We start from the raw sequence: 26,542 nt of genomic DNA, 5'->3' as shown, positions 1-26,542 counted from the left end.
TATGGTGACATTTTAGACAATTTGAGTGCTTAATCTTCATATAGAATATGATTGGATGATTAATTTGAATATGTGAAGAATTTAACAATTTATGTAAAATTTTAGGGGTGAAATTGAATATGTGCATAATGTATGTTTTTTAGATTGAGTTTTACTCCTAATTTTGTTATTATATAGTGATGTTATAATTACCTAGAGAAGAAGACAAGTTTATACTTCATATTCTAGATAAAGGGTGTTAATTTTGTTAAATGCATAAAAAAGTTTGAAAAATGTGATGTGATGATGTGAGAGATTTTGGCAACGAATTATTTGCGACAACTCTTAATGCCTTTGTCATTTTTACATCTTTTGACCCTTACCTAGTTTGTCTGTCATTTTGCATTTTAGGTTTTTATTACTAATGGTTATCCTATGGAACTCATGAACCTTTGGAGATAAGTGGACATTGGTTTGTGAAACTTCATGACATGTCAATCCTATCGATAGGGGAGTATTTTTTTTCTTATCTTACTTACCTCCTTTACACATTGAAGACAATGTGCATTTTAAGTGTGGGGGAAGGCAAAACTTGAACCTATTGGCATTGTATGTGATTGAATTTTGGTTGGAGATATTGGACTTGAGATTGAAAATGTTATGGTGCTTTGAATTTGTTAAAAATTGGATTTTGTTGGAAGGTCCAAAATTACAAAATTGCTCCAAAATATTTCAAAATTATTCAATATTATGAAGGGGTAACAAGTTCCACACAATTAGTAACTCAAATTTCTTCTACTCTTGAGATAAATATATGTGGTTTGACAACTTCTTTTCTCCTTTAATTTGGAAATGACTATTATGTGATTATAATTTGTGCATTTATAGGAAAGTATATCGTGTAAAGTAGAGAAAATTATACTTAAATTTTACAAATTTGATGAAATTTCTTCTCTTTACTTAACTTTACATAGTTGAGTGATAAATATGGTCAATAAATGCAATACTTTTCTCATGATTATTCTTTTGAGGGAATAATTATTATCTTTGCTTTGGAAAAAAAAAGAGAAAAAAAGTAGAATAACAAAAGTAAAAAGAGAGAGAGAAAGAGAGAATAAGAATTGTTCTACTCTAATGGTTCTTGTACTTAGTAACCGGGAATCTTCATCTACAACTGTTGGCTTTTGCGTAAAACGGTACCTGAATTAAGAGTATGCAAGGCAACTTGAATATGTGAAATGTTGAGTAACCAGCGATTTTCATTTAAAAATGTCGATCTTCGCATCAAAAGGCACTTTCACAACTTGAGTAAATATTTAGATATGTTATATGAATAAGTCTCTCTTTTAGTTGCAAAAGAAGATGATCATGGGTTTAGGAAGCATTTTTATTGATCATGGGAACTATTTGCTTGTGAATTTGGATAAGGATGAGAAATTGAATTGAACTAGTTGAAATTACAGTATAATTGGTTCTCCTTTACTTGATATTCTGAGTACTTGACCTTAATTGGATAATTGCATAATGGTTATTTATCTTGTTTTGAGAAAATGAAGTTGAATCATTCACATATGTTTCATTTCAAAATTTTGGATCATTGTTGATTTGTATTTCTTATTGCTTGAGGACAAGCAATGATTCAAGTGTGGGGGAATTTAATAAGTGTACATTTTGTGTGTTTTTAGTATGTTTTATTATTTAGTTTTGGTGTGTTTTATCCATCTTTATAATTAATTAACTAAGTTTCTAGTGGAGATTGACATTTTGTGGATTAAGTGTTAAAAATTACATTTCTATGGTTTAAAGTGGTGAAAATTTCATGTTTTTGTAGGCTTAATGATTCAATCATTGATTGGAGTAAATTGAGAAGATATTTGGATGATTATTGATGATTTGAAGTGATTCAAAAAAAAATGAAGTGCAAAATATTCAAAAGATGAAATGCAATTTAGAGTAAAAGCGTAAAAGTTTCACAACTTTAACACCTTGTGGTATTTTGGCTATATCTTGAGCTACACGGATCGAATTGAGGTGATTCTTGAGTCATTTTGAAAGTAACTCATAGCTCTACATTTTTTATGAAAACATCGATATTCAGTTCATGATTTTTTCAAGTAAAAAGGTCGGAATACAGTCAGTCATGTTCATTATCAAAAGCTGAAATAGGGAATTGACCAGTTGAGGGTATTATGGTCATTTCTCAGTCCACAGAACTCCAAATTGGATGATTCTTGATGGATTGGAAAGCTAACTCAAAGGGCTATAACTTTCATGCTTATATAAGAGCTAGTTTAGCTTCTAACATTGAGAAAATATCAGTGGAAATTGGTACAAAAATAGAGTAAGGATGAAGATTGACCAAAATAGAGCAAACCTGTAAAAGAGGAAAACGTGAGGTCAATATGTGACCTGAAGTCGCATTTTCGAGGTTGCGTATTCTTCAATTTTGACTGCAACTTGCTCTGTAACTTGTGCTTTATTTACACAAGCTTTTTTTCCTATTTTTCTGCAAGAATTTCGATGGAAACAGACCAAGAAAGCTGCCAAAGAGGCTTTACAATTCAAATCTAGCTTGTTTATGGGCTCAAGGAGAATCTTAACATGATTTAACACTTTGTCTTTTGTAAATTCCTCTATAAATAGAAGCTTTGGATGACATTTTTTACAACTTTGGAAGGTTAGAGGAACTCCACAAAATGTAGTCTTCACTAGAATTTCCTTAGTTCATTAGATAGGGTAGTATAGTATAGTTAGAGTAGTTTATCCTTCTTGTATTTGTCGCTGGATTTGGATGAAGATTTGAAGAGCAAAAATGGAGAACTCATGTGACAAGGGTGATTTCTCTCCTATCACTTTCTCTTTTGTATTTGATTTCATATTTAATTACAATACAAGTTTGGTGTTTATTTTCATGTTTAGCTAAAGTTTATGCCTAAAGTTATGGATAAACTTTCTATATTTTGTTTGTGATATTTACTTAGTTATTTAATGATATTATTTTGAACAAGTTATTTTTCACTTTTGCTTATCTAATCATGATTAACCGTCCGCCATTAATTTTGATAATTTTAAGGTGTTATGTTTGCAATGAGAATTGAAATGTAATACTAGTTCAAGAGAGTGACAAAACTAGGGAGTTCACTCACGAGAGTAGAGGAGCACCTTTGTTGCTTTAGTGATTTGTTTCGTGTAATTTGATAGAAGAAATGAACTTATAGCTAATTTTATAGCCACGAGAGTAGGTATAGATTAGTTATAAATACAATTGATGCACTACGAGAGTAAGTTTCACATGTATTAGGAAATTATGTCATAATTAGCCAAAGTAATAGCATCCACTTAACCGATAATTTCATTAGTAAGAGTAGTGAGGAATTCCATAACTCTAGGAGTTTTCTATTGCTATTTTTATTACTTTTATCTCATGTTTGTAGTGTTGATTTAATTTCTTACATTTGTGATTGTCTAAATAATAAAAGAGTTCGAAAATCACCGGTAATTGACATTTTTCCTTGTGGGATCGACACTTTAATACTCTATACTCAATCACGACTTGTATACTTGCGAATAGAAGTGGCAAAATGGATTCATATCTACCAATCCATCCATATAAACCAACCTTAAATGGATTTGGATGATCCATATAATTTCAATGGTTTAAATGGATAACCATTTAAATCCAATTATGTTGGTGGATTTAAATGAATTATCCATGTATCCATATACATCCACTTAGCTTAAAAAACAAAAAACACACATAGTGATTGCAAATATTTATAAAAAAAAATTGAATAGAATCTTATGGGACCATCTATTATATTCTTCATAACTTCTTCATATGTCAAATTAATTTTATGGGACCACCTATTCTTTCCTTCATAACTTCCTCATATGCCAAGTTGCCAATAACATTAATTGCATTTTATTTGCTTCTAGTTCTTAGACTTCTTCCATCCTTTCCAAAATTATATTTTAGTCTCTACTCTTGTTTTTTTAATTAAACTCTCATGTAGTAATGATTGCAAACATTTACATTCTTAAGTAAAGAAAAAGCGAGAATGCATCATGCAGTGTCAAAATAATTTTTTATTTTTTTAATTCTTTTATTTATAAAAGAATTTTTCTAACGAGTGTCCCCATAACATTGGTTAAGATACGTAAATGACACCTTCTTTTTTTTTTAATAAGTGGAAGGTTTTGAATCCAAATCCTCATACTTACAATCCCTCTCCCCTTATCACCCAACCCAACTATCCCAAAAAAAAAGACACCTAATTTACTAAGTAATATAAGGTAGCTTGTATAACAATGGTATAATAAGGAGTTTCATACATTTTTATGTACTACGTGCACATGTGATGAAAATATTTTACTTGTTAAATAACATAAGATTTCTTATTAGAACTTCACTTTTATTCAAGGCATCCCCTCTTGAACAGGAGTACAAAAAATTGGAAACGTAAACTTCTTTTCATTGTAAAGTCGTATTCAATTCACCCAAAAGTTATAAAAATATAGCCAAGTTCTTAATTGTTCATTTCTTTACAAAATGATACTTAAAGTAATGATGAAAGGTTAAATTGACCACAGCAGTTAAATTTTCTTGGTACTAAACTAATTTTATGAAGAACTGAAATAGCATAGTAGTATAAGCATTTGTTATTAGCAAAAGGTTTTAGGTGATTTAAGAATAGAACTTTGAGGATCTGTATTTTTTGGACAAAAAACACTTGGATCTTAAATTTAGGATTTGGGAGAGTAAATGGATAAATGGATGGATCATGGTTTACACTATCCATTTAAATAACATTCATTTAGATCCATTTATTAAATGGTTTTAATTGGATTGGATCAATTTGATCTACTATCCATTTAACTAAAATCATTTATCAACCATATATCCATTTTGCCATTTCTACTTGCGAAAAATCGCGTGTGGGTATTTAGAATTTTATAAGTGTAAGACTTGACTGTGAATAACCTAATTGATATATATATACCCCACACTCGTCACTTACGCATTTGAACTTTTCCTTTCCTTAAGCTTGCTGATTTTGTCATATGCAATTTTATGGCGAAATAAAGAAAAACAACGGAAGAAAACCTATGTTTGATGCATTGACCACCCTCGACACTGCCAAAAATTTGTAAATAGCCCAGGGAACTTGAGAATGTCTTGCAACATACACTCACAATTGCATCTTTTGAAGTATTTAAGTTTAAGATTGCCCCCACAAAAAATAAAATAAAATAAAATAAAATAAAACACATTGTAAAATTTTACATCGAAAAGGAGAATATCATAAGATATACAAAGAACTCAAATAGACTTTTTGTACTTGGTTTTTGAACTTTTTGGTAAGAAGCTTGACAAATAAATGTTGAACTTTCTATTTCCCTGTAAAGCATGTGTTATAACCCCTTTCATAAACAAACTTGTATGTACTTACAATCCCTCTCTTCCTCTTGGCAGCCAAGTGCTAGTTCTGACTATTTGAATTTGCAAATTGATAAGTCAGTTGTTTTTTTAAAATTTTATTTTCAGCACAAAAAAGTATTTGTAGTGGCTCCTTCTTTAGTATTTATTCTGCTGATCTAATTCTAACCGCGGGTTGTTTGTCTTTTATTTGACTTGCTTATTCTTTATTGAGGTCAAAAATGGTTGGTGGGTATGAACAAATAATGGGAACAAAATTGTTAAATCACAAAATAAGCACATTTTCAAAATTCTGCACTTTATAATACACATGGGCACAGAGACCAAAATGCCAAGGTCCAAGAATGAGTCGACAAGGACAATAAAAAACTGCTAAATGCACTAAAACCCTCGGTACTTTATCTTTAGTTGTACTTTACCCTCCTAAACTTATTTGATGTTTCAGGATAAAGTCCCCATTATATATTAATCATTTTTATTTCTTTTTTCTCCCTTTCGATCTTTGTCTACTTGATCTTTTTTTTAAGTTTCTAAAATTTTCTCCTTTCTATCATATAACCAACTACTTTCTTTTCTTTTCTATTATTATCGATATATTATTTTTATTCCCTTTTAACTTATTCTTTAATTATTTCTACCTTTTTCTTATTTTTCATTATTAGAGGTAATAGTGATTACAATATCAACGTTATAACAAAGTTTATGTTAGTTATGCATAAGTAATTTAAAGTTTCAGTTTGCTGATGTTTGTTTAGATAGCCAAATTGTTAGTCACATAAGCTTTTGATTATGGTAGATATATATTAGTTTCTCATGCTATTTAGTTGTCTTGAATTACCTAATAGTGTAAATAAATAAATAAAAATAAGAATGCCATTATAAATAAAAGAAAAGTGCAACAGTATAATAAGCATACAATTAGTTATACTAACAGAAAAGTGACAGAAACAGTGGCATGAGAGAAGTACAAAAAATAAAAATAAAAAGAAAAGAAAGTAATGGAAAGGAAAAAAAAAAGGAATGAATAAACAAAAGAAATTAAAAAAATATAGCAAGAGCACTTTTAGCTTAAAAAAATCAAACAAGGAGGCAAAATGCTTATTTAATAGATTGAGGGAGGTAAAGTGCACAAAATGTGCAAATTGGTTATTTGGTGTAATGAATTAGTGCATTACCATCTAATCTAATGCTAATTAGGTATCTTTAAAACTTCAGTATATGGTAATTACAACCTCTAAATTAAGGAAGCTGTTGTACCTTCTGAGGCTTCCTCTTAATGGAGAAATTTGTGTATATGAACGCTGAGCCTCATGTTCTTCAGAGCACTAAGCGAAACATTGAAAAAAGTAAGTCAATTGACATATCACCCACCAATATCTCCCCCCATCCCCTTCTGCACCTTCCCCTTCCCCTTCTTACTCCCATTACAGGAACTGTAGTTGTAAATATATGAAGTGCACATGTAATTGTCATTAGAAAAAGTGAGTAAATCTTGTATGTACTGCTTTTCAAAAAAAAAAATCTTATATGTATTGATAGTGCATATACTATCATGGTTAGATATTTGATACATATTTAAAATTTGAATTTTAAATTCAAACTTACATTAATTTTTTTTATTCATAGTGTGTACATCGTTAGCGTATAAAAGATTAATTTTAAAGAACAAAAAGGTAAAGAAAGAAAGACTTTCACCATATTGTTATTATGTTATATCATGATCATGGAATATACACCAATGCTAAGAGTACTTTTAAGGATTTCTTAGTGATAATTGATTAATTAATGCAACAAATGTGCAATGCTGATTATTAATGTAATTTAGAAGATCCAGCAATCAATCCCTCCTTCCTGAGCTGATCCCCTCCTGCCTTCCTCCCTCCTTCCTCCCTTCTTCCTCAATTCGTATTGCCAACCCCCAGCCTTAAAACCTTACATTACATTCACAAATAACCGAACCTCAGACCTCAATCCAAAGCCCCCAGAGAAGCTATGGACTCAAGTTCAACTCTAGCATCATCATCCTTCCTCCTGATCAAGTCAACTTCAATCCCATCTTTCCCAATATTGAAGAAGCAAATTCATTTTCATTCTTATGAGCCCCTTCACATCAAGAAGTTGATGATCATCAATGCCTCTTCTGCTTCTTCTAACTCCTCCTCCACTCCAAACCCCTTCCTTTCCACCCTCAAGACCACCACCACTGCTGCTGTCATTTTTGCGGTGGCCGTGTTTGGGTCCTTTGGGAAGTTCAATAAACCAGCTAGAGCAATTTTTCCATTTCCACCAACTCCAACATCACAGCAAAACATTTCTGATGCCATCGGAGTCTTCAAAGAAGTTCTTCAACCCTTAAAGAAATCCAACTCTGAGGCCACTGGGGCTGTGTTGGAATCAGAGTTGCATCAGAAACTGAATCCTGAGGCCATTGAGGCCTTGAAAACTCTGCTTCAGAAGAAACTGAAGGCTAGCAAGAAGAAAGAATGCTTGGATATATTGCACAAGTTAACCTCAACTCAGCCAGAAATCACAGATTGGACGTTTCTTGCTGCAAGACTATTGAATGAAATGGGGAATACACAAGAAGCAATAGAAGTTCTGTTGCCTATTTTGCCGGAGGGTGATCTGCCTTCTGTCTTGACAATGTTTGAGATTTCATTGTTGGTGGACTTGTCTGCACTTAAGGAACATCTAAAGTGCTTAGATGAAAAAATCAGGGAGTCATCAGAGGGTGTGGTTGATCAGGAGAAGCAGGGGAAGGAAGAGAGATTGCTTATGCTATTCTTGGCACAGTTACAATTCTTGCTTAATAATGTGGATGAAGCATTGAGGATTTATGAGGAACTTGAAAGGCAGGATCGTAGTGATTATAGGCCTTATTTTTGTAAAGGGGTGATATGTACTTTGCTTGATAGGAAGAAAGAAGCTAGAGAGCAATTTGCAAAGTACCGCGAACTTTCGCCCAAGAAAATTGAGGTGGAATGGTACTTGAGGACTCCTATTCGAAGAATGAGGCTGTTTCTGACTCCCGAGGATAAGAATTGAATTAATGGTTAGTAATTCAGTGGATTCTGAACAATAGAAGCATGCTTTTGATATTTTCTGGCAATCTGGAGGTCGACTTTTGACACGTCTAGTGCTTTTGTTTTCTGTTCCGTAGATGGAAGTTTAGGAATTTCAGTTTCTGAATTGCAATTCAGAAATGATTTTGTGAGGTATCAATCGCTAATCCTTCATTTTTTTGATAAAAATGGTTCTGTATGAGACAAATAAGAGCTTCAATTTCTGGGCAATCAATTTCAGTGTTGAATTCCTATCAACTTGCATGACTTTGTTCATTTGGTTCAATTCTAGTACACCCCAAAATATACTCCAAGAGGCCAATATAATCTTCTCTGCTTTCACTTGAGTGACCTCATATATTTGCATGATTTAGTGGTTAAGAAATGAAACGATCTGGTCTTTCATCAACAATATCTGTGATCATGACATGATATCTGCCTAACCGATGCCTTGGATACTGATTATGAACTAGGAAAAAATGAAAAAAAATGAACAAATGAGACCAGAATATGAAGACTTTCTTAAGAACCTCAGAGTTCTCTTACAAGATCAAGACCTCAAGTTTCCTCATCTTCACCTAGGTTTCTAATGTTGGATCCTTAATCCAATGTTGGATTTATATGTGAATAATTATATATTGCAAACTATCAAATAAAAGTTAAATCCAATTAAAGTGATCAAATATAATTTGGGTTTTAAAGTATATAATAGGATGTGTGCCTTTAATGTATAGAGATTTAAAGGTATTTCCTATTTCTATGATGGACTGAAATAGGAAACCAAAGAGTAACATGAGTGTTATCCATAAAAAGGGTTATGGTCCCCAAGTTATACGGAATCCTTATTGTCGTATTTTCTAGTATCACAAAATAACTCTTTCCTGATATCACATCGTCAAAAAAGATACCAAAGAGAAATTACGAAAGATACCAGAGAGAAATTAAAGGGGTCTCTCAAAGATTGGCAAATACTTGTTGTCCTGAAAGATCACCTCAAAATTTCTAGAAATTCAAGTACCAGTTTGTCAACACGAATCTAGATATGCTTGCGCAATTTTACTGTTAATTTATTTTTAATAATCACCATATAGATTTTAGATTTAATAGGTGATGGTTTTCATTAAAGTTTAAATATAAACAACTACCTTAACAAGTAATATCAGAGCAGGATATGGTTGATTATTGAAAAATAATACGGATTTGATAAATCATAGTTTTCAAGTTTTTATGTAACTACAATTATTTTTTTCTTAATTGCACGGCTGTTAACAATCTTCAATTGCGGGTTTACTGTAATTTAATTGCCAATGCTCGGTAACGTTCCTGTCGTATTCATGCGATAAAGTCACCGTCCAATTTATGTTTTCAATAAAGTATGCATGGTTGTCTTGAAAGCTGATCTAGCCAGCAACTTTTGCCCAAATTTGAACGTGAATTTACACTTCCACTCGAGTTTAAAAGGACTTATATTTGAGTTCCCGAACTTATGCACTATTTATTAAGAATCTGTTTTGATGCACGCTGGAGAATTCACAAACAAGGAACAGGAAATCTAGTTGCTGCCCTATCTTATTTTCCCTTTATTTTCAGAGATTTTTAAGGATCCAATTGTGTGTTAATTTTATTTTTAAGATTACATGGTTTATGTCTCAGATCTTGGGTACACGGTTTATCTTGTATTGATTCAGCTGTGATTTGTATTTTCTTTGGCTTGTTTCTTTGTTTAAGAATAAATATGCTTATATTTATGTTAAGGTTATTAGGGTTTCTCTAATTTAAATGAACCATAATAAAGTTAAATAAGATATTTAAGCCTTACAAAATTCATATGTTTAGCCCACTAAATATATAGTTTTATAAGGTATTTATGCACTTCAACAAAATTTTGGGCCTGAATGATAAATTTTGGTCAAGACATGGATATGGACTTTTGATCCAATAAGTCTTGATCCAATTGATTGGTTTGACCACGTTTGACTAGAGTTAACCAAAGTTAACTTTGATCAAAATTTTTGTATAATTTTAAATTTAAATATTAGTGTGATTATATATTTTGAAATAAATTAATTGAAATAATATGCCACCAAAGTGACCTCTTTTGTGAAAATTAATTTATTCTAAAATATAACTAGTTTAGTACTTGTAATTATGCAAATATTGACCGTCCCAAAGGAAAGTCAATGCTTAATAAAATTGCATGTGCACTTATGGTAATAAACACATAATAATTATTCGACTTTTTTTACATGTGAATTATAAATTGGCCCAAAGAAAAATTTATTTTTTAATATGTTATTATTGTCCGTGTTTATTACTGTGCCAAGTTATCACTTAGAAGTTAATATTTTTGTCCAAAGATAAAATATTGATGGAATATCAGTATCTTGAAATGGGGTTACCATTATTTAAATTTATTATTATTTTGATTTATGTGAGATTGTTTTAATTATTTTCTGTTTTCTGTTTAGTTGCAAATGATCTTACGAATATTGCTACCAACATCAATAATATTCCTATGCTGAATGGCTCAAATTTCAAATTTTGGAAAGAAAATCTCTTGATAGTACTTGGAGTATTAGATCTCGATCTTACATTAAAAGATAATTCTCTCTCACCTTTTACAGATCAGAGTACCTTTAATAAAAGAGGGATAAGGAAAGATGGAAGAGATCAAATCGCTTGTATTTGATGATCATTAAAAAAGCCGTTTCGGAAGCATTCAGAGAAACAATGTCAGAAGCAATAGTTATCGCTAAAGAGTTCCTTCAAGACATTGAAAAAAGGTTTGTCAAGAACGAAAAAACTGAAATTAGTGCGCTCTTGACACACCTAGTTTCAATGAAATATAGTGGTAAAGATAAAATCAAATAGTATATCATGAAGATGTCTCATCTTGCTTCAAAATTAAATGCACTTAAATTAATACTCTCTCAAGAGTGCATTTGATTTTAATATCTCTTCCTACACAGTTTAGCCAATTTAAGGTGAGTTACAACTGTCAAAAGGAGACTTGGTCTTTAAATGAGTTCATCTCACACTGTATAGAGGGAGCGGAAATATTGAAACAAGATCAGACAAAGAATCCTCATCTGGTCTCAATCACTAATAATAAAAACAAGGGACTTAAGAGTAAAAAGGATAAAAATACTGCAAGTGCGGCACCACAAAAGAAACAATAAAAGAAATCAGTTAATCAGGGAAAGAATAGTTGTTTCTTCTATGGAGTTGAAGGACATAAAAAAAAGTATTGTACCAACTAGCACGCATGATGTGCTAAGAAAGGTATGCTTCTAAATTTGATTTGTTCTGAAGTTAATTTAATATCGATACTTAGACACTTATGGTAGTTAGATTCTGATGTAACAACTCACATCAGTGTGTCTATGCAAGGTTGTCTAAATTATCGAAAGTCTAATGATAATGAAAGATATATCTACGTGGGCGATGGCAGAACAGTTCAAATTGTCGCTGATATGGATATTTCTTCCTATTTTAGAATTCATGTGATTGCTTCTAATTTCTATAGAGTTTATTGCCAAAATAACTCTTTTTCCAAAACATATACCTAAAGTAACCTAATTTTAAAATTTATTACATTTATGATCCTTTTTTGCTACTTAGGCTGCATATTTGTTAGGATGGAGATAAAGGTATATTCCATTTCTCTTTCCTATATAATATCTTCTCCAATTTTCTTTCTAAATCTTCCCGCATTTTTTTTTGTTTCATTATCTTTCCCTTGTCAAACGTAATTCTAAGAAGCCAATATTTATATGAACAGCATCTAAAAAATATGCTTCTCGAATCGATAATCTCAAGGCAAATGAAAATTATGCTCTCGTCTTTTTAAGGAATAGAAAGGATAACACAAACAAATATGTTAGCCTTAAAGTTTTTGTAATTGCTTACAATTTTCATTGAAATTTTTGTTGCAATTTTTGTATTTTTAAAATTTATTTTTCAAAAAAAATATATGCAATAGGTTTGATACATTTTAAAAAATTCAGAGACCAATAATAGCAATGTCAATAATGATCGAATTTATTTTAAATAATTATAAGGAAATTATAAAAGTTATGCAATCTTCTTGTGCCTCTATAATAAAAAAAATTTAAATTTTTAGTTCATGTTGGAAACGATAAACTAGATTAGAACTTTTCTTTTTTATTATCCTGTATGGCAATCAGGATAACTAGATGGCAACAATAACATTGTTATGGGAATAAATTTTGAAAGTAAATCACATTGGGAATATTTTTTAGCAAGAGTGTTATTTTGGCAAAAAAACTCAATTTCTATAGGTAATTTGAAATTGGATTTAGAATTTTTACTACCAATAACTTGTCCTTACCACACTCTTCGTTTTTAATGAGGAAAATTTGGACAATGTGAGGGCATTAGCTTGTAAAGGTGCCAAATTCCTTCCTACAAGTGCGTGTTATGGCTTGTATAATAAATCCATTAATGCTATATTTTGGTGGTATTCTCATATCATAGCCACATGCTAGAGATAGTTGGAGAAGTTACAGCTCAACCGACTAGAGTAGCAAGTAGTTATTCTGTTATAGGAAGTGACTAGAAGCTTGATAAATAAGCTACTTCCGTGTACTACTGATTCATTCGGAAAGATGAAATCAAAAGCCTTTCTCATTCTCCCTAATTTCTGACTTTTCTCTCTTCCCTAAACCCCATCTCAATTCTTTTCTTAATTCTGGAATCGGGTCATAACATTTGGTATCAGAGCTACTGATCCTCGGATTCAATAGCTTTTGATTGCCCACCATGGCCGAAGGTACAAGATTCAAGGCTCTGGAGGAACAGATCAAACGGCAAGAAAACAAACTGCAGGAATTCATTGAAGATTCTCTTCTAAATAGGAAGCAGACCGATGAACGATTGGAGACTATCACTGCAGAATTGAAGATCCTGGTAGCAACTGTGTCGACTCAATATGGCAATCTCATGCGAACCATCAATGGAGATAAGGGAATTTTGGGTCCCGGCAGTAACGCAGAGAAGTCTCCAAATCGATCGGGTAATCGGAACGTAATTTGGTTGGATGAGCCCCATCAAGAATGTGGAGTAAGGAAGAATTTTCATGGCCCTTTCCCTAAGGTAGAATTTCCTCTGTTCAGAGGGGAAAATCCCCTAGAATGGCTGAGGAAATGTATCAAATACTTTCAGATATATCATGTGGCAGAGGAACAATGGTTCGATATGATAGAAATGCATTTAGAGGATAAGGCAGCTATATGGTTTCAAGGGTTCAAGATGGGTCTAAGTAAGCTTTCTTGGCCTGAGTTTGAAGAAGGACTCATAAAGAGATTTGGAGAAGTGGGACAAGATGATGCAGTAGAAGAGTTCAGTAAATTGCAGCAAACCTCCACCGTTTTAGCGTATCAGGAGAAATTCGAAGAGCTCAAAGCCAGAGTTTTGATCAAGACCCCAGGACTAACAGAACCTTTCTTTATCTCTTGCTTCTTGAGTGGGTTATCTGAAGAGCTCAAGATATCTGTCAAAATGCACAAGCCTCGAACCTTGTCAGATGCCTTTGAGATAGCGAGAATGCAGGAAAAGGCCTTTGAAGCATTCACCAAGAAACAGAAGATGGCTTCCAAGAGCTTCACTCTGCCTTCACCTAGAGTGAATCATGCTCTTGAAGGAGCCGAGAGTAGTAAAAGAGGGAGATCTCCTGTGTTCCAGAAAATATCCCCATCAGAATTGCAGTACAGAAAGACCAATCATCTATGCTTCAAATGTGGGGATAGATATGGGCCCGGGCATGTATGTAGTAGGAAGGGGATTCACATGTTACTCGTTGATGATGAAGACAAAGGGAAATTGGAGGAATCAATCTTGACCGAAGGGGAAGTGATAGAATATAGTGGGGCCAGTAGTCATAAAGATGTAGAATTTTCCATCCATTCTATGACTGGTGAACTGCTGCAGGGCACTATCAAACTGAAGGGGAAATTTAATGGGAAACTGCTCTCAATATTTTTGGATGGAGGAAGTTCTCACACTTTTGTTAAAGTTTCAGTGTTCGAGGAAAATCCTCAATTAGTAGTACCAAGGAAACCGTTAGCAGTCAAGGTGGCTAATGGGCAGGTGCTACAGTGTAATAGCTGGGTTCCACGGATGACCTGGGAAATGCAAGGGCATACATTCACTCATGATGTATATGTGCTTGCAATTGAGCCGTATGATATGGTATTGGGGGTTGATTGGATGAGGGAGCACAGTCCTGTAACCTTTGATTTCAAGCATCTGCAATTCTCCTTTAATCAGGAAGGGCAGGAAGTGAAGCTACAAGGAGATTTGAGAGAGACAGACATCAAACTGAGGAAGGGAGAAACTGTCCAAAAGTTTCTGAGACGGAAGAAGAAAGAAACTCTCCGCAGGCCCTGTGTTCTAGCAGTTGATACTCCTGAGGTAACATCTCACACTGATGACTCCATAAGTGCACTCCTGGCTGATTATACTGATGTGTTTGGAGAACCTTCCACCTTACCCCCTATTAGACAGTTAGATCACAAGATACCCCTTAAGCCAGATTCTAAACCTTTCAAGTTGATTCCTTATAGATATCCCCATACTCAGAAGAATGAAATTGAAAAACAAGTTCAGGAAATGCTAGTTAATGGCATTATTCAGCCTAGTCATAGCCCTTTCGCTTCACCTGTCCTGCTAGTTAGAAAAGAAGATGAAACCTGGAGGTTTTGTATTGATTATAGACAGTTAAATGAAATCACCATTAAGGACAAATTTTCCATCCCTATCATTGATGATCTCTTGGACGAGCTCCATGGTTCCAAAGTATTTTCCAAAATTGATCTCAGATCTGGTTATCACCAGATCAGAATGCATTCCCATGATATACCCAAAACAGCCTTTCGGACTCACACTGGATTGTATGAATTCCTTGTTATGCCATTTGGGCTTACTAATGCCCCGGCAACCTTTCAAGCACTCATGAATTCAATTTTTAGCCCTTTCCTCAGAAAATTCGTATTAGTCTTCTTTGATGATATTTTAGTATATAGCCAAATTTGACTACCCATCTTATTCACCTTAAACAAGTTCTGGATACTCTCAGATATCATAAACTTTATGCCAAACTCTCCAAATGCACTTTTGGTCAGCCACAGGTTGAGTACTTAGGACACATCGTCACCGAGGATAGAGTAGTAACTGATCCTGCAAAGGTAGAGAGCATGGTATCCTGGCCACGACCTGATTCTGTCAAAGCATTAAGGGGTTTTCTTGGGTTGACCGGGTATTATCGAAGGTTTGTTAAGGGCTATGGGTTGATAGCTAAACCTTTGACTGATTTGTTAAGGAAAGATTCCTTTGAGTGGAGTACCGAAGCGGAGAACGCTTTTTACCAGTTGAAACGTGCCATGAGTTCTACCCCTGTATTAACGTTACCGGACTTTACTAAACCTTTCATCCTAGAGACTGATGCCAGCCAAAAAGCTCTAGGAGCTATGTTGATGCAACAAGGAAGACCAATAGCATATATGAGTCAGGTACTAGCAAATAAAAATCTTGGGATGTCAATATATGAGAAGGAGTTGCTGTCCCTAATTGTTGCAGTGACCAAGTGGAGGCATTATTTGATGGGAGCACATTTTATCATTAAGACGGACCATGAAAGTCTCAAGTATCTGCTAGACCAGAGAATCACTACTCCCTTACAACAAAAATGGCTCTCTAAACTGATGGGAATGGATTATGAGATTCAGTACAGGAGGGGAAGGGACAATATTGTTGCTGATGCCTTGTCAAGAAGGGGTGAAAATGAGCAAATTGAATTGAATGCAATATCAGTAGTGAGGCCTGCATGGCTTCAGGAAGTTACTCAGAGCTACAATGGAGATGCTAAAGCTAAGGAACTGTTGCTAAATCTGTCCACTAATGGAGTCTCTTGACAGATTATACTTATGAGCATGGTATCATCAAGTTCAAGGGTAGAATTTTTGTGGGAAATGCTACTGATCTGAGGAGGAAGCTGATGGAATGCATGCATGATTCTCCAGTTGGTGGTCATTCCGGTAATAGTGGCACCTATCATAGAATGAAGCTGTATTTTTACTGGCCAGGAATGAAAAGAGATGTGGAACAAATGGTGCAGGCCTGTGATACTTGTAAAAGGAGTAAAGCAGAGTCAGGAAAATATCCGGGACTACTACAACCCTTACTAATACCTGAACAAGCGTGGCAGCATATTTCCCTGGATTTTATAGAAGGACTTCCCAAATCTAAGGGGCATGATACCATTCTGGTGGTCATTGACAGATTCACCAAATATGGACATTTCATATCCCTTACTAGCAATTACATAGCTCAAGATGTAGCTCAGTTGTTCTTTGATCATGTTTACAGACTACATGGCCTACCTCTTAGCATAGTCTCAGATAGAGACAAGGTTTTTACCAGTGCTTTTTGGCAGGACTTATTCTCAAAAGTGGGTACCGAGTTATGCTTATCATCTGCTTACCATCCACAATCTGATGGACAGACAGAAAGATTGAATAGATGCTTAGAGACCTACCTAAGATGCATGACCTTCCAGCAGCCCACCAAATGGAGACAATGGTTGACTGCAGCTGAGTGGTGGTATAACACCAATTACCACTCGGCTTTACAGATGACTCCTTTCATGGCTCTTTATGGTTATCCTCCCCCCCCCCCCAAATTAGCTTGTTGCCATCTGCAGAAAACCCCTCAATAGCTGCAAATTGGGTGAGGGGAAGACAAGATTGGGATAGACTGTTGAAGGAAAATCTGGAGGTAGCTCAGAATAGGATGAAGCAGAATGCAGATAAGCATAGGGTGGAGAGAAGTTTTGAAGTAGGAGATGAGGTGTACTTGAAGCTTCAACCATACAGACAAAGCTCTATAGCACTTAGAAGAAATCTGAAGCTTTCATCCAAATACTATGGGCCTTTTAAAATTTTACAGAAGATTGGACCTATAGCTTACAAACTGGAGTTACCAGCAGAGGCCCTCATTCATCCGGTATTCCATGTATCTATGTTGAAAAGGACTGCTAAGGGTGTATCCGTGACTGGTACTTTGCCTCAGGTTACGGATGATGGCACTGTGAAAGTGGCCCCTCAAGCCATCTTGGATAGAAGAATGATAAAGAGAGGAAATTCTGCAGTCACTCAAGTACTGGTGCATTGGGTGAACATGTCTCCTGCAGAAGCAACGTGGGAAGATTGGACGGTACTCAAGGGACAATTCCCAGATTTTAATCCTAGGGACTAGGATTCTTAAGGGGGGGCAATGTTATGGCTTGTATAATAAATCCATTAATGCTATATTTTGGCGGTATTCTCATATCATAGCCACGTGCTAGAGATAGTTGGAGAAGTTACAGCTCAACCGACTAGAGTAGCAAGTAGTTATTCTGTTATAGGAAGTGACTAGAAGCTTGATAAATAAGCTACTTCCGTGTACTACTGATTCATTCGGAAAGATGAAATCAAAAGCCTTTCTCATTCTCCCTAATTTCTGACTTTTCTCTCTTCCCTAAACCCCATCTCAATTCTTTTCTTAATTCTGGAATCGGGTCATAACAGTGCGTACCCCAAAAAAAAAGACAAAAACTAATTTTTAACACCCTTGACCGTTGAAAAAATAAATAATAAATAAATAACTAAATATATATATATATATATAAACGACCCATGAATTTCACTTATTTAAAAGAGAAATTCCAGAACTCCTATTCTACTTTCCATATAATTTAGGACATTCTCACTTAAAGCACATCTTGCTCTCGCAACCACCGGCTCTTAACCAACTGAAAGAAATAAGGTCCTTCACCGGTTAGTTCACGTCATTATCATTATCATTACTATAAAATGTGTGATGAGTCTTGGTAATAGAGAATATAAGAATATTTTGATCTTCATTTTTGTTATGCCTCATATCTTTTAATTGGAGTCATTGCACGCCTTTTAATTAGAGTTATTGCTTTTAACCATGAAATTAATAGAAAATGAAAAGTTTCAATAAATTACATCTAAAAAATGTTGGTAATTAAAACTAAAGACTGCACATTTATAACTATATTTACCAGTCATTTCCCATATCTCCAATTATTATGTGTGTCAAAATTACATCCAATTATTGTGTTGTTATATAGTGATAATTCAAGTTAATTATATTTTAGATACATATTGGTTTAGAAGAAAATCACAATTAATAAGAAGACAAAAAATTATAGATAGTTAATGAGAAGACAAAAAATTAAATTGATGATTAAATTCACTAAGTTAGGTTATATTGATTAAGAAAACTCTAAAAAATTTATTGATAATTATACAAAGTACTAACGAAAAAGCTTTACAACTACTGAAATTGATAAAAATTTGTTGTATGCAAATGAGAATGTTTGAGTATATATTTTGCTCCACTTTTGTTATATGTATTGGTTTGAAAATTTTATAAAAAATATCCTCATCTTACTATTACAATCCAAGCTAGTTGAGATATGATAATTTTCTATCTTCAATGTTTTTGTAATCGTAGAATGCACAATAAACTTCTAATTGCCTTGTATACAATAAAAATTTTGTACAACTAGTAATTGCTTAATTTTGGTCATTATATAGTTTCTTAGTTAATATTATGCCAACAGCTTAACTTAAATATAAAAATTTTCCATTTTTAGAGTTTTTTGTAATTGTAGAATGCAAAATAACCTTGTTTTGGCTTTGTATACAAAAAAGGAATTTAAAAAAAAAACTCTAGATATATGCCAAATAAAGAATTGGTAATATTATTAACTAGTATTATAATATTGAATATATTAACTAATATATTAATATTTTAATGTTAAAATTATATTCTAATAAAATATATTTATGTTAGTATATATTTTAAATTGTCAACCAATTTGGTTAACTAAATAGATCTATTTCTTTCGTCATAGTTTATTGAATTATTTGACTAGCAATTCTTAATCTTATCCATTATATAGCTTCTTAGTCAATATTATGACAACAATCAAAGTTTTACATAGAAATTCTGTAGTATATCAAAGGTTTTATATCTTAATAAATACATTCACGTGCTTTACACGTGAGATGTTACTAATATTATAGGTGACAAATGCATTTATTTAATTAAATTTATCCATACCCGTCCATGAATAAATGTATATGGGTATCTTAAATTTTTGCATTTGGATATAAATGAATTACCCAATAATAGTCATTTAATAAATGAATATTATTGGGCAACCCATCAGATCCAATTAACCCATTAGAATTGTTTTCCCCCAACATCCTCTCTTGCCCCGCTCATATTTTTTTAAATTCATCATTTTGTCATGATGTTAACTACTTTTATTTTCTCCTAGTTTGTTAACTTGCTCATTTTTCAGTATTATCAATTTATGATAAGTTTTAGCCTCTTTTCCTACTTTTCCAAAATCAAATTTTAAATTTGCACACGAAAAAAATGCTAGAGTTTCAAAGTTTTTAGATTAAGTTTTTATGTTAACTTTCATAGTACTGTTGGGTTTGGGTTTTATCCCACCAATCGTTTATTTTGTTGGATTTGGATTTTATCCCATAAATGGTTGGTGAGATAAAATCCAAACTCAGCGAGTACTTAATTCAAATTTTTATATTCTTATTGTTCAATTATTAAATAGTATGTAATTTTGCGGCATAAAGTATGAATGAAAAAAAAATTGATAATTAGGCTTATTAAGCATTATAAGTAAATATTTAAACCTAGTGATAGGTGCAAAGGGTGGTATAAATTGATAACTTAATTTGTAAAAATAAATTTAAATGTGTTTACAAAAAGTTAAAATAAATGGATTATAAATGGAAAATTAGGTTACTCAACTCATTTTTTGATTTATCCATTTATACCCATCTAATTAAATAGATATAAATGAATTGTCTCACTTATACCCATTACCTATCTTAACAAACTCAAATCCGCCCAAGTCACTCATTTTGACACCTCTAACTAATATATCGAAATGGCCAATTAGCGTGGCAAAGTTATGTTGTAACAATAGCCGAACGGCCTTTGTTGCCAGATAAGACACTTATGAAGCGGGAAGCTTTGTCTTTAGAAGATGCACCCCATAATCTACCCCTGAGATACCCAAGCATGATTCTTGAAAAGGATAGGTTAAAACAACGCACAGAAAGAAAATTGAAATTCAAATCAAATACTTCCATTTTGAAGTGGAGTGTCTGATGATCTGTACTACATTTTGAAAGTCAACATCCTTGAGAACATCATCAAGGAACCCCAACATGCAACCAATCTCCTGATCAAATCTGGAGATGTCTACCAATTGAAGATAAACTGTGCCCTTTTGGGCAGGCCACAAGAATATTCAGAAGTCTACGAACTATCAAGTCTCCCCTCTAATCCAATAGGATGATGCTGCAACCTTGACCACAAGCTTTTAATCTCTCTTACTTTCTGCTCCATCTCTCTCCCGAAGAATCCACTGCCTCAAGATAATTTGAACACAAATTAATTGGAAAGTGTCATGGAGCGGAGTTCAGAATTGGTGATCAAGTAAAAGCTGTTGTTCCAGGTGTTGAAGTCGTTAGCAGAGGATCATGAAGTCGTGGAATGGAAAAACAAAGTACAAGTAAAAGGCGTGAACAAAAAGCACGCCTTCTCTGGGAAAATCAGCTCAAATTGGCGTGAAGGAAGCAACAGAAGGATCTTTGCAAATCTTCCACGTGTCCTATTTCGATTGGGTCTGTTAGATGTTAGTTAGCTCAGCCGTAGTGTATGTATTAGGTTCATGCTTGTAAGAAGTGTGAATATCCAGATAATTCTTAGTGATTTGGGAGTTTCTCTCTCATTCTATTTTCTCCTTTCCCAAGTTTCCTTCCTTCCTTCCTTCTTATCATCTTCTTCTCTGTAACCATCCTCTCTGTATCTGAGTATTGTTATTTGAATGAAATATTGGATTATCGAGCTCAATTACCAGTTCATTAAACTGCATTTACTATTCCATTGATTTTGGTAGTTTTATTTCCTGTTTTAGCTGCCTATTGGTTCAATCCCATCACAATGGTATCAAAGCCACCTATAAGCCGTTGGGATGATCGAAAACTAGGATGAAACCATGTAGAGGGATCTGAATGAGTTGGGGAGTGCTGTGAAGACTGTGGTTTCCAGGAATGAGGGATTAGACCATGCGAGCTATGGAGATCAGACGAGGCTACAGATAAGACACTAAAGGATCTGGAGCATGATGGGCATGATGGCTCAGATCATGGCCAAGTTGAGTGATAAAGGGAAAGAGGTGGAATGCAGCAGTGCAGGAGGTGATCATAAGGTTGACTTGTAGAAGGGGAAACCTAGGAAGTTGGAAGGAAAGATGGGAGCTAAGATACCCAAGATGGATTTTCTAGTATTTGAAAGAGATACCCCAGAGAGTGGGTCAGGAAGGCTAATAAATATTTCCAAATCCATGGGGTAGAGAAAGATCTGAAATCAAACATTGCATAGCTTCACTTTAAAGATAGAGCAAATATATGGTTCCATGAGATGTATCATGAGAGAGGGGTAGTTCCATGGGATGAACTTGCAATGGCCGTATGTGAAAGATTTGGAGAAGAAGACCCAGAGGAAGCTATAGAGGAATTTAACAAATTGGTTCAAACTGGGAGTGTAGCTGAATACTTGGAGAGGTTTGAGCTGCTGAAGTCTATGGTAATGACCTCCTTCCCTGGACAACCTGATTCTTATTACAAATCCTATTTTCTCAATGGCTTGAAAACTGAAATTGTGAATATGGTTAGGATGACAAACTTTAGCAGATACTATTGAAGCTGCTAAATTGCAGGAAAAGAACTTGGAAGCCATTAGAAAAACACGAGGGAAAATAAAACAAAAATACCCCTCCTCACCTTCTTCCCCATTTGTTAATAAGCAAAACTCTGCCCCACAGACCAAAATGAAGTGGCCTAAGTCGCAGTACAAGAAACCAGAACTCATTTTTAGTAAGAACACTAAGGCAGAACACACTCAGCTGATCACTTCAAAAGGATTACCCCTTCTAAGCTTAGTTACAAGAGAGAAAAGGGATTATGTTATAAGTGTTTTGAGTCCTACACTTTGGAGCATGTTTGCAAACAAGCTCATATGCACTTCATCTTGGTAAATGAATCTATTGTCTTAGTTGACAAACATGAGGGCTAGGGGAAAGATGTTGAAGTATTTTGTGATTGTCCTGAGAGAGAACTAAGTAGTAAGAACATAGAAGTTTCCATTCACGCACTGGTTGGGGGAACTGAATGCAAAACTATCAAAATGAAAGGTGCAGGGAGAGAGGTGTTAATACTTGTTGATAGTGGCAGTACTCACTGCTTCATAGATGAAAAGTTAGCAGAGTCCTTATAACTACAGGTTACTGGGGCACCCTTGACTATTAATGGAATAAATGGAGAGAAATTAGAATCTAGCCAGTTACAAAAACCTTTGGGGTGGAGGATACAAGAGTATGATTTTCAACACCAATTTAACACACTGAGACTGGGGAGCTGTGATATGGTGGTAGGAGTTGATTAGTTGGCCAAGTATAGCCCTATTGAATTTGATTTCAAATGGCTGACCATGAAGTTCCATAAAGGGAAACAATTAGTGGAATTAAAAGGAGAGATAGGAGAGCTAAAGTTGAAGTTCATAAAGGGAAGTAAACTAGCTAAATGGAAGAAGAAACAGACATATAGGATCACTACCCAATTGTATTTAGTAGAGGAGGAAGGGGAAGCTTCTGAGATGATACCAGCAGAGATGGAGGAATTATTGGCCCAATTTATAGAAGTCTTTGCTGAACCATATGGCATGCTTCCAATCAAAAGCCATGATCATGGCATTCCATTGAAAGAAGTAGTTCGATTCTAGATTAGGGCATACAGGTGTTCCTATGTGCAGAAAGCTGAAATGGAGAAACTAGCAAGGGAAATGCTGCAAATGGGAATCATACAGCCTAGCAATAGCTCCTTTGCATCTCCAGTACTACTAGTAAAGAAGAAGGATGAAAGCTGGAGATTCTGTGTAGACCATAGGCAGCTCAATGACCTCATAGTGAAAGACAAATTCCCCTTGCCACTAATAGATGAATTGATTGACTAGCTACATCACTCTAAATTCTTCACCAAGATTGATTTAAGGGCTGGTTACCATCAATTTAGGGTTAAGATGGAAGACAGACACAAGACAGTATTTAGGACTCAACAAGGGCTGTATGAATTTAAGGTCATGCCATTTGGCTTGACCAATGCCCCAGCTACCTTTCAAAGCCTTATGAACCACATTTTCAAGGAATAGTTGACGAAATATGTCATGGTGTTCTTTGATGACATATTGGTATATTGCCTCTCCTTGGAAAGCCACCTGAACTAGGTAGAGGTACTGAACATTCTGAAGGAGCACCAACTGTATGCCAAAAGAAACAAGCATTCATTTGCTCAGCCACAGGTAGAATACTTAGGCCATATAATTTCTATATAGGAGGTGATGGCAGACCCTAAGAAGTTGGAAAGTATGGTGAATTGGTCAAAACCAGCTACTATGAAGGAATTGAAGGGATTTCTTGGCTTGACTGGATACTATAGAAAGCTTGTAAAAGGGTATAGGACCATTGCAAAGCCCTTAACCATGCTGTTAAAGAAGGATGGATTTCAATGAAGTGCAGAGACTGATGAGGCTTTTCAGAACTAAAATTGGCAATGAGTAGCATCACTGTGCTAGCCTTGCCTGACTTCACTAAACCTTTTGTAGTTGAAACTAATGCATGCTATGGAGGTGTGGGAGCAGTACTTCTGCAAGACAAGAGGCCTATAGCCTTCCTAAATTAGAGCTTAGGACCAAAAACTTGGGGCTGTCCATTTATGAGAAGAACTACTAGCTTTGGTGACTACTGTAACCAAGTGGAGACATTACCTAGAAGATCCACCACTTCATCATAAAGACAAACCACCAGAGCTTGAAATACTTATTGGAACAGAGGGTTACTACTACACTCTAGCAAAAATGGCTCGCTAAGCTACTGGAACTAAGTTATGAGATTCAATACAAAACAGGAAAAGAGAATGTGGCTGCAGATGCACTATCCAGGAGGGCTAGCAAGGAGGAAGGAGATTGTGCCAAATTGGTTTGTGTTATTCCAGAGTGGATGAAATAGGTAATTGAGGGTTATAAGTAGGGGTGGGCAAAAAAACCCGAAAACTCGACCAATCCTATCCAACCCCGCACTGAAAAATAGGATATCCGATCCGATTTCTATCAACGGAGCAAATAAGGGTCGGGTACCTGTAATATTCGGATACGAATACGGATCATAAAAATAAAAACCCGCGGGTATCCGACCCGGGGGTATATTATATAAATATTAAAAATATAGGGATAATTTTATAATATTTTTAGGTTATTAACCCTAACTAAATGAATCCATCGGGCATCCATTCAATTGGAACTTCACTACTTCAGTGGTTCAGCCGACACTCAGTCGTGCAAAGAAAAAATCCCAACTCGACAACTCCTTTCTCCTTCTGATGCGGTTGAGCACGAGGCCCAAAGTGTACAAGTAGACCCTGTGAAGGTGCCCCAAGGCCCAGTGACACGAGCACGAGCTAAGAGATTCAAGGAGTCCCTCCAAGCCTTGGTACGTGCCATCCAAACCCAAGAGAAACCGGGCATTGAAGGAATTGAGTTGGAATATCCTTGCACGACTACTAAAATGCTGCTTACAATTGAAGATGCGAGTGTTCAAGCTCCAAATGGCGGGCTGAGCCGCAGTTAAGTACCCTCGCTGAGCCGTACGGGGATCTCGCTGTCCGGTCAGCGAGTCGGGGGTCCAAGGGGGCGACGCGCCCCTGGCTTGGGGGCCCGGGGGCGTAGCGAAGCCCCCGGTGGGGGTTCGGGGGCAACGCCCCCGAAGCTTATGATCTATAGTTAGTTGGGCTAGCTTTCGGTCAAGTATAGGCCCAAGGGGCTGGCCGAACTTTCCTTGTTATTTTTCCAGTTTATTAGGTCTTAGTTACGGCTATTAATAGCCTCAAGCCGCATGTTACATTCAGTTTTTGAGAGTATTGAATAAAATTTCCAGAATTTCGTCCATTCCTTGTGGGAAATTCCCTTAGCTTGTAAAAGCTAAGTTGAACATCCTAGAGTTGATCCTAGGCTGTTCTTGACTTATCAATCAAGCACACATACTTGATTGTGGCGTCCTCTACCGTTAAATCTGTTCTTGAGTGGTCCAAGTTCGGGTTCAACTCCGTCAAATCTTCATCGTGTTCCTCTAGATCTGAAGTAGCTTCCGCGTCTCGCATCACCTTCTCTTCAAGTTGAACTCAAAGAAAGCTGCAAAAGTTGAGAATAACTCAAGCCTGAAGCAGAGACCTTCGATTCAACAGAGACCTCGATTTCTCAAGCCTCAAGCAGAAGCTGTAGAACGCCGACCTTCATCTGCAAGTTTTTTTTTCATTTTTTTGAGAATGCTGACCTTCAAACTTCAACAGTGATGTTGTCTTGGCTGATGCATTCCTTAATTTGATGTACTGGTGATATTGTAGCTTAGTAAGTTGTCTTTTTTTGTAATTCTTAGTAAGCTGTCTTTTTTTTAATTGGTAATTGAGCTGTGTGGCCTGATTGAGAAGCATCATCCCTACGAGCTTTTTGGGTTTCGGTGTTCTCTGTTGATCACTTTTCTGTCCTGCTTTACTAATTAGTAGTACTAGTTTTCTTGTTTTGTTAGGTCTTAGTATTTTTCTTTCTTTGCTCTTTTTTTGGAGTAAAAGTTTGCGAATGTGCTGTTGTCAAGAATAAGAATAGTTCAATACGACTGTATGTATACTACTACTTTTTGTCAAAAGTTTATACAAGTTGTCATCTTCCTTTATTCTTTAAGCTTTTTTTTTTGTCTGGTGAGTGATATAATGATGCCAGAATTTAGGGGCGGGTACCTTATGACCCGCACCTATTTTTCGGGTATCCGAGGATTCTCGGGTACTCGGGTACCCTCGGACAAGCGGAGCGAATTAGGGTCAAAAAAATA

The 26,542-nt window shown here is 35.0% G+C and overlaps 2 protein-coding genes across 2 annotated transcripts; both read left to right on the top strand.

The window, feature by feature from the left end:
• The first annotated feature begins 7,408 nt into the window (after positions 1 to 7,408).
• On the top strand, positions 7,409 to 8,461 carry LOC113752172 (protein SLOW GREEN 1, chloroplastic-like). Its single transcript, XM_027296303.1, has one exon. The coding sequence runs from the start codon at positions 7,409 to 7,411 to the stop codon at positions 8,459 to 8,461; it is 1,053 nt and encodes a 350-aa protein (XP_027152104.1).
• A 4,799-nt stretch (positions 8,462 to 13,260) lies between these two features.
• Positions 13,261 to 16,409, top strand: LOC113752171. The gene is made up of 2 exons (XM_027296302.1): positions 13,261 to 15,389; positions 15,575 to 16,409. The coding sequence occupies exons 1-2, from the start codon at positions 13,261 to 13,263 to the stop codon at positions 16,407 to 16,409; spliced, it is 2,964 nt and encodes a 987-aa protein (XP_027152103.1).
• Positions 16,410 to 26,542: the final 10,133 nt, after the last annotated feature.

Source organism: Coffea eugenioides, chromosome 11 (assembly GCF_003713205.1).
Source record: "Coffea eugenioides isolate CCC68of chromosome 11, Ceug_1.0, whole genome shotgun sequence".
Lineage (NCBI taxonomy): Eukaryota > Viridiplantae > Streptophyta > Magnoliopsida > Gentianales > Rubiaceae > Coffea > Coffea eugenioides.
Note: the sequence above shows the minus strand (reverse complement) of the source record. Positions and strands in the feature narration are given on the sequence as shown.

Coding starts and splice junctions, on each gene's coding strand:
- LOC113752172 (XM_027296303.1), top strand. CDS start 7,409: ATGGACTCAAGTTCAACTCTAGCATCATCATCCTTCCTCCTGATCAAG.
- LOC113752171 (XM_027296302.1), top strand. CDS start 13,261: ATGGCCGAAGGTACAAGATTCAAGGCTCTGGAGGAACAGATCAAACGG. Junction 15,390..15,574: donor TTTCGGACTCACACTGGATT/GTATGAATTCCT, acceptor GGATACTCTCAG/ATATCATAAACTTTATGCCA.